The 15,803-nt window shown below is 42.7% G+C and overlaps 1 protein-coding gene across 2 annotated transcripts in view; it reads right to left on the reverse strand.

The window, feature by feature from the left end:
* Positions 1–644: 644 nt before the first annotated feature.
* The window catches only part of GNB4 (G protein subunit beta 4), a 38,102-nt gene continuing 22,943 nt past the window's right edge, over positions 645–15,803 (reverse strand). Inside the window, exons 7-11 of one of the 2 annotated variants that reach the window (XR_005778255.1) lie at positions 10,492–10,558; positions 5,324–5,525; positions 4,877–5,093; positions 4,149–4,679; positions 645–3,998 (exon numbers count right to left, since the gene is read on the reverse strand). Coding sequence is in view for 1 of the 2 variants with exons in the window: in XM_040428268.1 (XP_040284202.1) it covers positions 4,573–4,679; positions 4,877–5,093; positions 5,324–5,525; positions 10,492–10,558 (593 nt within the window). In the remaining variant the exon portion in view is untranslated. Of the gene's footprint in view, positions 4,680–4,876; positions 5,094–5,323; positions 5,526–10,491; positions 10,559–15,803 lie in introns of both variants that reach the window. The other variant, XM_040428268.1, reaches the window with a different exon arrangement.

Consider the following 15,803-nt stretch of genomic DNA (forward strand, 5'->3'; position numbering starts at 1 on the left):
ACCTAATTCTGTGGATCGGCCATCCATTTTAAATTCCTAGATCACTTTTAAATACCTGTCTGAAGAGGTCCGGCTCATCATGTATAAAACTTTAAATTTAGCTTACAGATAACTGCTCTCTAATATTAAGTCAATGGTCTTTGGATTTATGGTGTTCTGCACAGGATGTAGGTTTATTATAATTATTCATTTTAATATTATAATTAGTACACACTTTTCACCTTTGAGAGCATAGGGAGGGGATGGGGATCTTAACTTTACAGCAGGCCAAGCAGAACACGCACTATTTAAGATAAGGAGTAGAGATGAGCGAATTTCAGGTTATGAAATTTGTTCACTGGTAAAATTGCGTTATGGATTCAGTTACCACGGACCATAACGCAATTCTGACGGAATGAATAACGGAATGCCTCTAAAAGGCATTCAGTCATAGAATTGCACTATGGTCCGTGGCTACTGAATCCATAATGCAATTCTGCTTTTACTAGTAAAACGAAGCGTGAACGAATTTCATAACCTGAAGTTCGCCCCACTGTAATTGGGGGTAAAAAAGCACCGTCTGCAGCTTTGTAAAGGGACTGAACGCATTCTTAGTGGGTAAATTCACACAAACGCTGCAGGCAAAAAGGCACATACGACACGTATCTGGTTAAAAGCACTTGTTTATTGGTTACAATATCAATTCATGGCAACATATTGGTTTCACTGAGCCACTGTACAAATACAAAGAAAAAAAAATCAAATGTGGAAAAATATAAACAAAACGTTTATAGCAAGTGATTATTTCACAGGGAAATCTTTTATACAACAGCGACTGTTATAAAGGGAGAGAAAAAAAATAAAAATAATGCATGGCACGTCCCTGGTTTTTTTAATTGGCTTAAAATCTTTAAGACAGTTCTTAATACGTACACGATCCAAAAGGCAGTGCAGAATTAATTCAGAATCCATATTTATAAAGCCTTTTGTCAGCAACAGATGAGTAAAAATGTTATAAAATGAATGTGTGAGAATTGTCCTCCTGGAAAGTGTAGATATATATTTTACAGCAACAAAAGCAACTAAACCTTGGACTTCTATGGATAGAAAGTGTAAGAACTCACATGTTAAAAGATGCTTTTTTTTTTTGTTTTTGTTTTTTTAACCATTTCCCCTCCCTCCCCCAGAATGGAGAAACACACAGGATTAAGCACCACTATGTAAAGAAAGCAATAAAAGGCCGTAAAGATCTAGAGCTACTCTCCACTGAAGTCCATATTAACTCGAACCCTAGCACACTGTGTGGTAGAAGAATTTGTGAGGCACATGTAATGTGTTTAATCATTTTATATCAATCAGTACACTGTTTGCACATATTACCATACGACACGGCATTAAACATTCTGCATGTATTTTATACAACCAGCAATTGGATAAAAATAGAAGAGAGACGAGGCCGGTGGTGCCTCGAAACTTAGGAAGAGATTTCACTAGCATGCATGCCAGAGTATGTATACAAGGTGCGCCATTAACCCATGCTTCATTACTTGCACAAACGCAGTCTTTCATTCTGTCACTCAACTAGAAAATTTCAGCTCAGGATGTAAAGCAGTCTGCCGTCGCCAAACTGCGTGAATACAGTACTTCAACCTCACAGCTGCAAGTCTCTTTCATTAGAGTGTTGGAATGTAATCTAGAGTGAGCAGTTTATACTGACAGGGGAAAGTGCAGTGTATGGATGATGCAGACTACAGTTCCACTCAAGTCAAATAGAGAAAGTGGTCTTCTTTGTCCTAGGAGGAAGAAGCATGTGGCCATTTTCGCCACTTCAGTTTACGTCGCAGATGGGTGGACCATAAGACAGTTAGATCAGAGTCCAGTGCAGGGAAATTGGCACAGTCTACTTATAAACAGCCTGGTAGTTGCACAATGTTGCCAGCTCCACCATGCACTGAAGCACAGCATAGAAGGTAAGGTAGTACACACCAACTTTCTACAGGCTGTGATAACGTGATGTTCCTTCACGCTCATATGGTCATTAAAAAGGCATCTGCGCAAGCGCTGGGCCAGCCGTGCTGTGGGATCACCCCAGTCCTGCCCATCAATTCACTAGAAATCAATGATGGGGCAGACTTCTCCCCATGAATTGACACGGTAACAGGGGTTCCTTCCACAGAAGAGCTGCCCCAGCGACGACAGGTATAAGGACAATGTGCCTATAGGTGCAGGCTGCACAGAGGTCATTTCCATTGCACAAAGGCGACAAGTAAACATAAAAGGCAGGCAAATAAAATACATTACAGTTGGCATTAATACAAAGGGTTATATATTGGCACATAGTGAATTCCCCAAAGTTATCTTAAAAAAAAAAAAAAAAAAAAACACAGAACAAGTAGAACAATTTGTAGGTGTCAAAAGTCTCACAAGAGCAGGTGGTGGGTACCTTGGTGATCGGGAAGTACAATCTCTAGAAACTACTATACCCAGATACGACACACCTGGCACGGTTAGTGTATGGGAAACTGAAAATGTATTTTATCCTTGGTGTCCAATGTCTCACTTTCCACCTTAGAACATACTAGGAGACCTATACTGAAAAATGGTGCTCTGGTTATTCTAACTAGCAAAGTACAAGACCTGATCACACAGAATCACTTTTCCCACTGCTCCCCGTCACAAACAGATCTACCTTTCCGACAGCAGAAGAATCTGCGGATTTTACAAATGACGCCAGATTAACGCGTGGTCAGGACTTTGCAGCATGGTTAAGTGCACTGAGAAATCACCATTCACGGGGATACACATTATGTCATGTGCTGAAGTCTGTTTGGTCTCAAAAAAAAAAAACTGTTGTGCTCAAAGGGAACACCATTATGGTCAAACTTGTCAAAACTTCTCCCATTCCTTTAGTAACCAGAACAAAGAAAAAAGCTGGCAAAAAAAAAAAAAGCAGAAAAACGGTTCTAAACTATGCAGAGAATACTGAATATCCCGCTCGCAATTTGGTCCTCCATACTGAATTATCAATAGAATACTTGTGCAAAAAAAAAAAATAATCGAAATTTTAATAGTGTGATCTGCCTGGTATTTATTGGCACTTTTGAGAAGAAATGTGACAGAAGGCACAGTGCATCACAAAGGCTGCCTACCCCCATAAACGGGTCGCCTACCCACGGTACATGCAGCCATTTTCTCGCCTCACAACCTGGCATATCAAATAAAGTGGCTGCCAGTACAACCTGTAGGAAGTACACCCCGATACTGAAGGACAAACTGATTTGGCACTGGATGCTCCAAGGGAAGGAATCAGACTGTATTACGTTATAAAATCTAAATTTAACAGGCCGTCACATTCTCCAACTGAGGGAAGCCGAGACTTGGACGCTGGATTTATCTGGAGAATCTGGGGTATCACTTCTGTGCCGCTAACACAAAACAAAGCGACACGTGGCGCTACACTGGAGAGGTGTTGGCTGTACAATTATACAAAGGGTCTGACGCATCACAACTTACAACACAGGGTTTCAATAGTCCGACTTGCCTACAGTATCGTGTATATGATCAGGGTGCTCTGGCTAGAAGTGACAGGAAGTCTGTGTTACCGACTCTAGACTCTTATTAGGGCTTTAGGTTGGATTGGTCTCAATTTTCATTGGGTTTAAAAAAAAAAAGAAAGAAATTTCAAGTATTTTTTTCTTCTTCTTCAGTGCAGGTAGATGGAAAGTTTAGCAATTTACATTAGTGCATTCAAGTCAGAAACTAGAATAGCAGATTGGATTTTCCTGCATATTACTTGGACTGCACAAAGGCATCAGTACACAACACCAGAGGTTCGCTGTCCCATTAGGCCAAACAATGGAAGGGGGCAAGGTTAAAAACTGGCCTGCCTAAAAACGTGAAGATATACTACAACCGTATGGATACAAATACAAAGCAATGACTTCATTTCATCCACAGCAAATTCACAAAGAGGAAAAAAATAAAAACAAAAACAACAATCAAGTATATTTATCACTAAACTATTGTGGCGCTCAAAAAAGCTACAATTCATATTCTTTAAATAAAAAAGGCATTTCATATTTGTTTGTTTTTTCTATTTTTCGGTTTTGTTTTTTTACATACAAACATTACATGATCGGCTGCTATAGTGTGTACATTCAATTATGTACAAAAAAAAGATAAAATATCAGTACAGACTCAGCAGACTTTGAGCACAAAGCAGAAATCTTTTAACCGTGTGGCTGCTGTAAAGGTCTTACACATAACCGACTTTTCTAGCAGCAAAAGGGTTAAAACAACTTAACCAAACCACAAAATAAAGACTGGCTCCTAGACTCTTGGTCACCATGATCCTGTGTGCTAGCCCCTTGAAATAGTCACCAATGCTCTTTCCCCTTTGAACCCCTAGGACTTCATTTGATTTTGTACTAGTTTAAAGAAAGCCTTTTTTTTTGTGTAATAATAATCAGTGAATAGAAAAACTTCACCTGCAAATACAAGGTAGAAATGTTATTATTTCACAGCTACAGGCTGCAGCATTGACCTCTCCAGATCTCGGTGGAGAATTTACAAGATCATTTTTCTTTGCCCAAGTTAATTCCAGATTCTGAGAAAACTGTCCCAAGACCCTGTAGCTACAGCCATGCCATCGTCGGTTACACCTAAACAGCTCACGCGGTTATCGTGGCCAGCAAGGACTCCTGCGGAGACAAAACAGACACAAACGGGTTAAACTTAACGCACTGGCCTTCATGGTGGAGGTGCTCATTTTCTTATAGTCTACCGCACAGATCCCCATGATGCTAATGACCTGGCTGAGGCCTGACTATGGAAAAAAAAATAACCGACCCCCACATTACGAGCACACTGTTCACCTGGGGGGCCAGCAAACACTTACCTGCCCTTTCGCCTTTCAAAGTGTCCCACACGTTGCAGTTGAAATCATCATATCCTGCTAGTAACAGGCGGCCGCTTTTTGAGAAAGCTACGGAGGTGATTCCGCAGATGATATTGTCATGGGAATACATCATCAACTCCTGGTCTGCACGCAGGTCAAACAGCCGGCAAGTGGCATCATCCGATCCAGTGGCAAATGCATGCCCATTGGGGAAAAACTGAAACAGAGTTACAGAAATGGTACTTAAACTCATTTTAGGAAAACATGATAGTTGCGTTTATCTATCCAGTCCTATGGTTTCCAGGGAGGTAGGTGCAGTGCGGCAACCACTGAACAACCCTCCTGCCACTATGGGAACAGGACTAATAGCCGTCACGGTGTACACGGTCAGAGAAAAGGCATGGCACGCTATATTTTACTGTATGTCAGCCACTTTGTGATACTTACGCAGACTGCATTGATATCAGAAACGTGGCCAGTAAAAGACTGTCTACACATGCCATCACGAATATCCCACAGCTTAGAGGAAGCATCACAAGCACCAGAGACGAAGGTCCTCATGTCAGGGCTCAGAGACAGGCTCATCACATCTCCAGTGTGTCCGGTAAAGGTGGTCGTTTGCTGTCCAGTCTCTATATCCCACAAAGCACTGGAAAAAACATCACATCTTTAGCAAAGTCTACATCATCCATTTTAACAGGAAAGGTATACACATTTCTACATTCATGGGGGTCTTCTCACCTCAGTTTGGCACCCCACAGTACATGAGGTGAAGAGGTGGCCATGCACGTGTGCAGCCATCTTCATTATAGATTTATGGGCGTACCCCGTGAAATAGTCGGCCGTATCAGCAACTGAAACTACGATGGAGAGCAACATGCATGGTCTCTACCATTCTGGAGAGCGAATGAGGGAGAATCTGACTGCAGATTTTAATTTTTGGTCTATTTTCTGAATATGATTATGAGGGTAGCCTACGGGGAAAATTCCTGGTGGGCCAAAACCCAGTGGGCTACCCAAGCCAGGTACATAATGATTATCATCATCTGCTGGGGCGGTATATTGTGTTGCACTGGGGTATCTGGCTCTGCTGGGGCGGTATATTGTGTTGCGCTGGGGTATATGGTTCTGCTGGTGCGGTATATTGTGTTGCGCTGGGGTATATGGTTCTGCTGGGGCGGTATATTGTGTTGCACTGTGTTATATATGGCTCTGCTGGGGCGGTATATTGTGTTGCGCTGGGGTATATGGTTCTGCTGGGGCGGTATATTGTGTTGCGCTGGGGTATATGGTTCTGCTGGGGCGGTATATTGTGTTGCGCTGGGGTATATGGTTCTGCTGGGGCGGTATATTGTGTTGCACTGTGTTATATTTGGCTCTGCTGGGGCGGTATATTGTGTTGCACCGTGGTATATGGTTCTGCTGGGGCGGTATATTGTGTTGTATTTTGCCATTTGGTTCTGCTGCAGAATCATATACCAAAGTGTAGTACAATATACTACCCCTCTATGGTTTTGCTGCCCCTGACTACACCCACTTATGTTAGCCCCACCTTCTGTCAATTTGGACCCACTTTAAAAGGGAATGAGTCATCAAAAAATGACCTATAGTTTAAATCAAATTTTTATGTTTAACATACTTTTAAATAACTTGTGATGTTATTTTTACATTTTCCATGTCACTATCTATATTTAAAATTTAAAACAAAAAACCCTGCAGATTTTGCACTGGCCACTAAGGCTACTTTCACACTAGCGTTTGGTGCGGATCCGTCATGGATCTGCACAGACGGATCCGTTCAGATAATACAACTGTCTGCATCCGTTCAGAACAGATCCGTTTGTATTATCTGTAACATAGCCAAGGCGGACCCGTCTTGAACACCATTGAAAGTCAATGGGGGACGGATCCGTTTTCTATTGTGTCAGATTGTTTTAGAGAAAACCGATCTGTCCCCATTGACTTACATAGTGTCAGGACGGATCAGTTTGGCTCCGCTTCATCAGACGGACACCAAAACGCTGCAAGCAGGTGTCCGCCTCCAAAGCGGAATGGAGGCAAACTGAGCGGATCCTTTTCCATTCAGAATGCATTAGGGCAAAACTGATCCGTTTTGGACCGCTTGTGAGAGCCCTGAACGGATCTCACGAACGGAAACCAAAACGCCAGTGTGAAAGTAGCCTAATAATAGGCGCCACTTCTAGGTCTGTACAGATCAGTTTACTGCAGTTACCTGCTCATCTATATCTAGTCATGCTCTGTGACCTGTGCTGAGGTCAGGAAAGAATAGATATGTTCTAACAATCACCTATTGTGAATGGGGGATCCTGTGTTATCTATACAGGGGTGATACCTGCCATTCTAATTCTGCCTGTAATGATAAGGAGATGACTGCAGTAAAATGATCTGTACGACCAAGAAGTGGTGCCTATTAGTCTTAGTGGCTAGTGGGAAAAGCAGGATTTTATTATTATTATTTTTTGTTTAAATACAGATATTGACATTAACAAAAAATTTCTTTAAAAATATGTTTAATGTAAATACATAATTTAAAGGGGAGTCTTTCACCGAATATGACCATTACAGACCACACAGATCAGGTTCTCCATTACTTTCCCCAGATTACTATGATTAATTTCATATTGCAGTCCATCGCCGATTTGCTCCAAAAAACACTTTTATACCATATGGTAATTAGGTTCTGAAGGTGCCCAGGAGCGGCGTTCATGCCAGGGACTTTCAATGCGCATGCGCCAGCCTGCGCAACACGATCCAGCCGGCGGAGGCACAGGATTTCAGACAGAGAGGAGGAGGTAATCAGATTAAACAAGGGCGGGCCAGAGGGGTGAAAGAGGAGGGGTTTGGTAAGCAAAGCGCCCAGGGGCCTGGGCACCGGCCGCATGAACGCCGCCCCTGGGCACCTTCAGAACCTAATAACCATATGGTATAAAAGTGTTTTTTGGAGCAAATCGGCGATGGACTGCAATATGAAAAGGTACCATAGTAATGTGGGGAAAGTAAAGGAGAACCTGATCTGAGTGGTCTGTAATGGTCATATTCAGTGAAAGACTCCCTTTAAACAATAGGTTATTTTCTGATGACATTCCCGTTAAATCTATAAGAATCCTTTTACATAGGCAATGAGCACTAATTGTCAATAATCGGTGCTTGTATAAGGACCTTCATAGGGGCTGATAAATGCCCAAACAAGCAGCCACATGAATGATCCTCTCTTTAGATGGGGCAACGTTCTGCTGGCATAAAGAGCTGGTCAAACCAATATTTGATGGCTTTTTGGCTGACTGGGGTATAGATGGGCCAAAAACATTCCTTCCTTAAGGCGCTTGGCCTAGAAAAGGTTTTGCACTCCCGCTCTGAGGTAATAAAATTCTGCTCTGGCCATGTATCATGGGGCACACTTGTCCTAGAATTTCCTTCATGGTTCTTCACAGTGTATTACATTCAGTGACCATAGTGTGACTTCTCTGCGTGTCAGTAATGCAGCGTGCTCAGATCAGAATTATTACACCACATCCACACTGTGCATATTACACATGGAAAACCTGCGGCATAATACAATGTCCGCTAAGTAGATGAGATGGTCTACACTGTGCAGAAATCTTCAGCGGGGAAACTGAGCTGTGGATTACGAAATCCTCAGTGTCAATTGTTTGTGTGAATTTTCAGTGCAATGCAAAAGGGTGAAATCTGGGGCAAATCCGCAAGTAACATAGGTGCATTTTGGTATGGATTTGGCACAGAAATCCACATGAAAATCTGCCCATCTATGCTGCTGTGTGCTTCTGCCCTAAAAGGCTGAAGCTTCCTATGACGCCAATCAGGCAGCCCTCAGACGGATTTCAATGGACTCTGCTCCTGGTATTTCTGAATGAACCTCGTAATGCAATTATACTGTAGCGGCATATCATATGCCTAAACATTTGGCATACATACAGCCCCCTCTCTGACCAGTCCCATGATTAACATAAAAAATACATTAGATATCAAAGTACATGACAATCTCTTCCTGACAGCCCTGTACCTCACATTGATCCAGAGATCTCCCCATTCATTGCTCTGCTAGATTTATATCAAGCTGACAGCTCAAGGGGAGTGTCTTTCCTGCTGCAGCTCAGGGGGCGTGTCCATGCTCTGCCTATCACAGCTCAGAAGGCGTGTCCATGCTCTCCCTATCACAGCTCAGGGGGCAGTTGAAGGATGAAACTGAGCATGTGCGGCCACCTCAGTGAGCAGGACAAAGAAAAAAGAAAAAAAAAGATGTTGCGAGAGAGCTAGAGATCAGCAGGGGGCACTATACAGATACATTTTATTGAATAACTCAGTGGCTATGATAAATTTTTAATTACATAAAATTACAAGTGTATTCAGATCCAGGTGCTGGTTTGAAAACTGCAGATTTTGCGTGCGACAGTCCCTTTAAAGGGAACCTGTCACCAGTTTTATGGTGTCCTAACTAAGGGCCACATAAATAAGTGACTGATTCTCTTAGCAAAATGCTAGGTCACTTTCTTTAATTGACCCAGTCAATCTGCCAACATCTTGTATTGAAAAGCTCCAGCTGATAATGATGAGTCATGAATATTCATGAGCTCCTGACTCTCCCCGCCCACCTGCTGCTGAGTGACAGTTTGTTTCCATAGGAATCAGCAGCAGGTGGGCAGGGGAGTGGCTATAGCTCTGAATTAAAAAAAAAAAAAACGCTTGACTCAATGACATCACACTGGACTCAAATCAGCTCATTAGCATACGGCATCTTTGTGTGTATATTATGAGGTAACCATCTGTCACACCAGTAAGTTAATACATCTAAGGCACTTTTTAGTAATTAATGATTGTATATAATTAGTTAGATTATAATCAAATATCCACATGACAGGTTCCCTTTAAGTACATGTGGCTTCAAAAGCTATAACTTTTTTTTCCATCACATTATTTACATAATTTGTATGCCTGCATACGATACATGGGGCTTTTTTTTACTTCAGCATTTTTTGTTTTTATATCCAGGAGAATCTTCACTTTTTTTTTTATTTTCTATAGCACATAGTTCAACTATACATTTTTAAACTGTGTCCCCTTAAGGTTATGGTCGTGTTGATACAGAGGACAGTTAATAGTCACCAGAGGCAGGGCTAGAAACAGCAGTGCAGGCTAAATGGTGGAATTCCTTATTTTGTCTTCATTTTTCACTTTATTTTATACATTGTGCTCCCCCCATAAAAGGTCAGACAAGGCCTTTGGGGCATTTTATATTATAGCTTTTTTTTTATTTTTTATTATTATTGCTGCTGATTCATCCTGTAACTGGCTGGGGCAGACGTATTAGCACCAGTCCCAGGTGGAATACAGCTCCCTGACATGCACTGCAGACACTGCCTCCTCTATGGGGAGCCCACCGTCACCCACAAGCTCCCCGCTCCCGCACAGTTTAAAGGGCAACTGTCGGCACATTTGTACCTATGAAGCTGGCTGCCCCGTTACATGGGCGCTTGGCAGCTGAAGGCATACGAGCCAGTTTCATCTGCTGACAGATGCTCAAAAAGCAATGGACACAAAGAAAAGGGTTTTAGGTTATTGTTTTCTGCAGTATTTACCAAGTTGTATCTCCAGAGCTCGTGACGATCTGGTTGTCATCTAGGAAGCGGCAACATGATAGGTATCCTGAAAGTGCAGAAAGAAAACTTCTGTAAGTGACGGGTACAAACAGTAACACTCACTCCAAGGAGTTAACTCCCCGAAAAAAAAAAGAAGAAAAAAAAAAAAAAAAAAGAGAACCCTCCATAACTACGTCCCAGAAACCACCCACAAATGTTGCACCAATATCAAAGCCAAACACATATGGGTTTTGCATTAAATAGGCTCGCATGTAATCTATCCATCCTACTGCCTTTTGAACTAACGAGTAAAGTGTATTTTACATTGAACCACCAGAACTGGCTGCTAAAGGCGGACTGTTTACAGCGCTCAGCACAGGGAGAATAGGGGAAGCACTTTATGTACTACTTCCCCATACTCCTCTACTATCAGACTGAAGGATCCAATAAACAGAAGGCCTTGCTTTATGACAGTTTATGTATGCAGCACTGCAGACAGAATACAGACCGCCGTGAACAGCACATTGTGTGCTGCCGCTGACAGCGGAGGATAGGAGCAGCCAAATTAGGTCTTACCGTTTAAACTGATGACTAATGCTTGGCATGAAGTCATTCCTACTACCGATGGATCTGCAGAGAGACCCCAGTGCAAGTTCTCCAGAGGTTAGCAGGCCCATACACACGTGCTGGTCTGAGATTGGCTGCAGCAAACCAAACACTGGCCTTAAAGGGGTTGTGCCGATATTAACTTAGCCCCTGTCCATAGGATGGGTGAATACGCATCTGACCGCTGGGAGCAGGTCCGGCATGCAGACTTCAGCTGCATTCATTCTCTATGGGATTGCCAGAGTACACAGCTCTGCCATTTCTGACAAGCCCATAAGGAGTGAATGCAGGGGAAGTGTACATGCTCAACCTGCAGCTCCATTTATTTAACCCCTTAAGGACTCGGCCCTATTTCACCTTACAGACTTGGCCATTTTTTGCAAATCTGACCAGTGTCACTTTAAGTGGTGATAACTTTAAAACGCTTTGACTTATCCAGGCTAGGGATCGACCGATTATCGGTTTGGCCGATATTATCGGCCGATATTGAGGATTTTGAACGTTATCGGTATCGGCATCTATTTTGCCGATATACCGATAACGTATGGGGAACACAGAACGCGCTGCTCTCAGCGTGTTCTGTGTTTCCTCCGCAGCACAGGGGAGAAGGAAGCAGTGTCTCCTCCCCCTGTGCTGCTGCTGCTGCCGCCGCCAATGACAGAAGAGAAGACAAGAGGAGGGGAGGGGCTGTGGCCGCTGCGCCACCAATGAAGATAAGCCATTCATTCATATACAGGAGGCGGGAGCTGGCTGCAGAATCACATAGCTGGCTCCCGGCCTCTATGAGCGATAGCCGCGATCCGCGGTAGTTAACTCCTCAGGTGCCGCGGATCGCAGCTACCGCTCATAGAGGTCGGGAGCCGGCTATGGGATTCTGCAGCCAGCTCCCGCGTCCTGTATATGAATGAGAGACTTATCTTCATTGGTGGCGCAGTGCGCCCCCCCCCCCCCAAGCCCCCCAGTATTAATCATTGGTGGCGCAGTGCGCCCCCACCCCAATCCCGGCCAATAGTAAAAAAACATTGGTGGCGCAGTGCGCCGCCCCCCCCCCCCCCACCCCACCCAGTATTACTCATTGGTGGCAGTGGCCACAGGATCCCCTCTCCCCTGCTCCTCCGATGGGAGCCCCAGCTGTGTAAGCCTGGGGCTCCGATCGGTTACCATGGCAGCCAGGACGCTATTGAAGCCCTGGCTGCCATGGTAAGCTCCATGCTGCTGTGTGCACAAAGCACAGAGCAGCAGGGACAGTGTGAGATCCTATTCACCCTGATAAAGATCTATCAGGGGGAATAGGACAAGGGTTCTAGTCCCTAAGGGGGCTAAAAGTTAGTAAAAAAAAAAAAAAAAAAAACCACAAAAATATTAAGTATAAATGAAAAAGACTTATAAAAAAATATACATTAACAATAAACAAAAAAATACACATTAACAATAAACATATTAATTTTCAGCAGATTTGTGTAGGAATTTTTATTTTTTCTCAAAAATGAAAATTCCCAGAATATCGGTATAAATTATCGGCTATCGGCCTGAAAGTTCACAAATTATCGGTATCGGCCCTAAAAAATCAATATCGGTCGATCCCTAATCCAGGCCATTCTGAGATGTGTTTTTTCGTCACATATTGTACTTGATGACAATAGTAAAATAAAGTTAAAAAAAAAATCATTTTAATTTTCTTTTTTAAAATACCAAATTTACCAAAAAATTTTTTAAAATTACAAATTTCCAAGTTTTAAATTTCTCTACTTCTATAATACATAGTAATACCTCCAAAGATAGTTATTACTTTACATCCCCCATATGTCTACTTCATGTTTGGATCATTTTGGGAATGATTTTATTTTTTGGGGATGTTACAAGGCTTAGAAGTTTAGAAGCAAATCTTGAAATTTTTCAAAAACCCAATTTTTAGGGACCATTTCAGGTCTCAAGTCACATTGAGAGGCTTACATAATAGAAACCACCCAAAAATGACCCCATTCTATAAACTAGCCCCCTTAAGGTATTCAAAATAGATTTTGCAAACGTCATTAACCCTTTAAGTGTTCCACAAGAGTTATTGGCAAACTGAGATGAAATGTCAGAATTTAATTTTTTTTGCAAATTTTCCATTTTAATCCATTTTTCCCATTAACAAAGTAAGGATTAACAGCCAAACAAAACTCAATATTTATGGCCCCGATACTGTAGTTTACAGAAACACCCCATATGTGGTCGTAAACAGCTCCATATTCTGAGCCATATTTTATTTATTTTTTTGGGAGATTGTCTCAGGTAGGGGCTCATTTTTTTGCGGGATGAGGAGACTGTTAGATTGGTACTATTTTGGTGGGCAAACGCCTTTTTGATCGCTTGCTGTTGTACTTTTTGTGATGTAAGGTTTATTTAGCACAGTTTTTATTTTTTATGGTGTTCATCTGAGGGGTTAGGTCATGTGATATGTTTATAGAGCCGGTCGATACGGACGCGGCGATACCCAATATGTATACTTTTTTCCCCCTATTTTTTTTTTTTACTTTATTTGGGGAAACTTACGTTTTTGTTTATTTTTACTTGAAACTTAATTTTTGGGGGGGACGGGACTATTTTTTCAACTTTTTTTTCACTTTATTTTTTGTCCCACTTTGGGACTTTAACTTTCGGGGGTATATTCCTTTACAATGCATTCCAATACTTCTTTATTGGAATGTATTGGTTGTATGAGTAATACAGTGTGTATTACTCATACAGCTTCCGGCCTGTGAGATCCGCAATGTACTTTTAAACTTAGGACGTACCGGTACGTCCTGAGTCCTTAAGCACTCGGCAAACATGGCGTACCGGTACGTCCTAAGTCCTTAAGGGGTTAAGGGAACAGGATCTCAGTTCTTGTGACTGCTGGAGGTCCCAGTGGTCTAACCCCCACCAATCAGATGCCTTTAGTGGCACAATCCCTTTAACAGCATCTTTGAGGCCACTGATTGGCTGCTGTGGTCACATTAATTGCTGTGACATCAACTCTGCAACCCTGTAAGGCTGCGTTCACACAGGCGAGATTTCCGCGCGGGTGCAATGCGGTAGGTGAACGCATTGCACCCGCACTGAATCCGGACCCATTCATTTCAATGGGGCTGTTCAGATGAGCGATGATTTTCACGCATCACTTGTGCGTTGCGTGAAAATCGCAGCATGCTCTATATTCTGCGTTTTTTCACGCAACGCAGGCCCCATAGAAGTGAATGGGGTTGCATGAAAATCGCAAGCAAGTGCGGATGTGGTGCGATTTTCACGCATGGTTGCTAGGTGACAGTCTATTCACTGTATTATTTTCCCTTATAACCATGTTATAAGGGAAAATAATACAATCTACAGAACACCGATCCCAAGCCCGAACTTCTGTGAAGAAGTTCGGGTCTGGGTACCACAGTCAGTTTTTTTTATCACGCGCGTGCAAAACACATTGCACGGCGGAGGGGGAGTGGATTGGTATGAAAATGACCCAGGGGCCTGGGCACCGGCCGTAGTAAGGCCGCCCCTGGGCACCTTCACAGCCTAATTTGCATACGGAATAAAAGTGTTTTTCGGAGGAACGATGATAGCAAGCAACATATGGTAAGAACAGTTTTAAAAGGGGGGATGCCGTGGACATAAGTCTGTTAATAGGTTAATAGGGTCAATCGGCGTGAAAGACTCCCTTTAAATTTACACCACCCCTGCAGGTGCCCCACTGTTTCTTTAAAGGGCTTCTGTCACCCCACTAAGGGGTACTTATAATCCCTATACTGCGATATATCTATACATTATGTTATTAATCATTTTCGTTCTGTAGATAAGGCAAAAAACATACTTTTATAATATGCTAATTACCTGTCTACCAGCAAGTAGGGAGTCTATTTGCTGGTAGCAGCCGCAAAAAACCGCCCCCTCCTCTTGTTGATTGACAGGGCTAGCAGCGATCTCCTCCTCCGGCTGGCTATGTCTGCATTTCAAAAATCGCGCACCTGTCTTGATTGGCGCAGGCGCTCTGAGAGAAGGAGGCTCGCCTCCTCAGCACTCCCTCAGTGTGCCTGCGCCGATGACGTCTTCTCTTTCGGCACCTGCGGCTGCTACCAGCAAGTCGACGCCCTACTTGCTGGTAGACAGGTAATAAGCATATTATAAAAAGTAAGTTTTTTGCCTTATCTACAGAACGAAAATAATTAATAACAATGTATAGATATATAGCAGGATAGGGATTATAAGTACCCCCAAAAAAAATAATAATGAGTTTAGTGGGGTGACAGAAGCCCTTTAACCTGGGGAACTCAAACAGAAAGAGTAAGCTTCAAAAGAAAGTACACAAAATACACCGACTGCAACCACAAAAACCGCAGAACCCGGCAATATTAGAGGAGTCTTGGGAACTCAGATATGCACAGTCAGTAATCGTAGTTAACGTAACCAATTTGAAAAAAAGATTATGATCAAAAACACAATACAAAAGAGATACAGACCCTAGTACTCCCCAATGACATCTTCCGAGTTAATGCAGCCCTCGCCCCGATAAGGGCAACCCCAAATGGCATCCTGCCCCTGGGAAACCCTAATTTTGGTGGCATAATAAGGGGAATAAAAACAAGTGTGTCCTCCATATAAATCATCAAGTATAGTTATATGTACCCAGAATGCTGTGTACCAAGAAACCGGCAAACAGAATAAAAACCTCCCTTTTTTGATTGTGGGTG

This window comes from Bufo bufo, chromosome 4, assembly GCF_905171765.1.
Source record: "Bufo bufo chromosome 4, aBufBuf1.1, whole genome shotgun sequence".
Lineage (NCBI taxonomy): Eukaryota > Metazoa > Chordata > Amphibia > Anura > Bufonidae > Bufo > Bufo bufo.